This window comes from Solanum stenotomum, chromosome 10 (assembly GCF_019186545.1).
Source record: "Solanum stenotomum isolate F172 chromosome 10, ASM1918654v1, whole genome shotgun sequence".
NCBI classification, from domain to species: Eukaryota; Viridiplantae; Streptophyta; class Magnoliopsida; order Solanales; family Solanaceae; genus Solanum; species Solanum stenotomum.
This window is the reverse complement of record NC_064291.1, coordinates 39137915-39140068: the sequence shown is the minus strand read 5'-3', so window position 1 is coordinate 39140068 and position 2154 is coordinate 39137915. Positions and strand designations below refer to the sequence as shown.

At 33.6% G+C, this 2154-nt stretch overlaps 1 protein-coding gene across 1 annotated transcript; it reads right to left on the bottom strand.

Annotated features, from left to right (window-relative positions):
- On the bottom strand, positions 1 to 703 carry LOC125842516 (lachrymatory-factor synthase). Its single transcript, XM_049521816.1, has one exon. The coding sequence runs from the start codon at positions 631 to 633 to the stop codon at positions 82 to 84; it is 552 nt and encodes a 183-aa protein (XP_049377773.1). The 5' UTR covers positions 634 to 703; the 3' UTR covers positions 1 to 81.
- Between the last annotated feature and the right edge of the window lie 1451 nt (positions 704 to 2154).

Below are 2154 nucleotides of genomic sequence, written 5' to 3'. Positions count from 1 at the left end.
TAGAGAGTATTAATTAGTACATTTATTAAGTAGAATTCATTGACATAGGAAAAAAGACATGAAATCCCAAAATTAAATAACTTATGAACTTGTTAGGGCATTTTCCATGTTCTTACCCATTCCTTGCAGCCCAACATCATACTTGTTGACCAAATCCTCCAATCTCATCCCTACAACTGGATCTACGGTGATAAACCACTCAATCACACATCCATCTTGACCATCAACTCCATTTGGAACAATCTTGACCGTTGAAAAGTATGACTTAAACCCAATGTTACAATCCACCATCTCATAACTTAATATCCTCTCAATTGGATTAATAGCAACCAACCTCTCCTTGGACCAACCGCTCACCGGGGCTTCTCCAGTGACAACACCACCACTCTCTGGAGGGAGAGAGAATCCGGTACAATATCGTATGCAACCGACCTCGCCATTTTCGCCGTGGATGCCATAACATGTTGACAAGCTAGGAAACCATTTGTTTAGGCCAAAAAAATCTTTGAAAAGAGAAAATATTTGGTTTGCACTTACCTTTTGTATTGTTGTTGAGACTTTTGCTTCCCACTTTGGTTGTGAATCCTTTTGTTGCTCCATTGTAGAAGATGAATTTAGATCCAATTTATTCATTTGCTGGAAGATTATTCTATATAAATAAAGTTTGTATGATATGGAATTTTCTGTATGTCACGTGTCTCCAAGGTCATATAAGGACAGCTAGTAATGTATTTATTTTTGGTTTGGTTTGTTTTCTCTTTCTGTAGTTGGAAAGCACATTAAATGTGTCTAATTCAATATTAAGTGAATTGTTGAGATTTAATAAAGAACAATAGTTAAGGATATATATTAAAGATTATATTTTATTATTATTTTCAAATTATTCTACCAGACAATAATGTAAAGTAATTACAAACTTCACAATATTAAGGATAAATATGAAAAAAAATTCCAACAATTTTTTTAAACTTTAGATAATTCATTTATTTTGAGTTGTAAAAAAAAATCTCAATAATTTATAGACCAAAGGTAAGTTTTGTTGGGCCTAGCTACAATGGTTGTGGGCTCCCTACACATGGCCTAGGGAAGGACCCACTAGAAATCTGAGTGTGTGGTGTGTAGTGGGTGCGTATTTTCTTACTATGAGAAAGAAATGAGAAAATATATGACGCAAGTTACCGATCGAGGACATGATTTTAGATAAGAGGGGTGTAAAGGATACATATTAGGATAAAAGGTTAGTAGGTAGTATAATATTCTCTTGCTTAGGGTGACTGTGTATGTTATTGTATTAGTTGTATTACTGTAGTTCTTGATTTTGAGATTCATCAATGTTTTCAATAATCTATCCTAGTATATGTTGTTTATTGTGTACCTATAATCGCATTATTTTATTGTTGTTGTTGCTCCCTTCTGGTAGACTTTGCATTATTTTCTTCTTCTTTGTTTTCGAAAATTAATTCTAAATTTGCTACGTTTTGGCCAGAGGTCTTTTGAAAGCCACTCTACCTCACAAAGTAGTAATAAAATTTGTGTATATTGAATCTTCCCTAGATTTTATTTATAAAATTTTACTGAGTATATTTTTATTTTTTTTAATTGAAGATCCATTGGGCCACTTTATTGAAAAAATTAATAAGTACACAAATAGGATCAGCCCATACGGCCAAACCCAAATTAAACAAAATACAAAAGAGACAATCAAATAGGAAAGTTGAAAAGGATGGACATTTCTAAAGATAGTAAACCAAAGAGGAAACTGAAGCATCAGATAGCTTCAATGTTGGTGTTCATGGTCGGAGCTTCCTCTTCATCGATGATACCAGATCCACTGTTGAATATCTCACTACCGATTTAAGCTTTTCATCCAAGAGTTCTATCAGGTGACTTTGGCATCTCAAATTGGTTCTTCTTTCTTAGATCTATCATTCAATGGATTGAATCCCAACACTGAGATTGATACCACCATCAAATTTTAGATCCTTAAAAGATAAATTAACTTTTTGAGGTTTCTTGCAGAATAGGAATTACTTGTGTCATTTGCAAGCATCATGTACAACTACTCTAACTGTTTGCCAATGAATCGAGCCTTTCTCCTTCAGTAGCCAAAGGTGACTTTGAAACCTTCTGCAACAACTTTAATTTCTTTAGCCT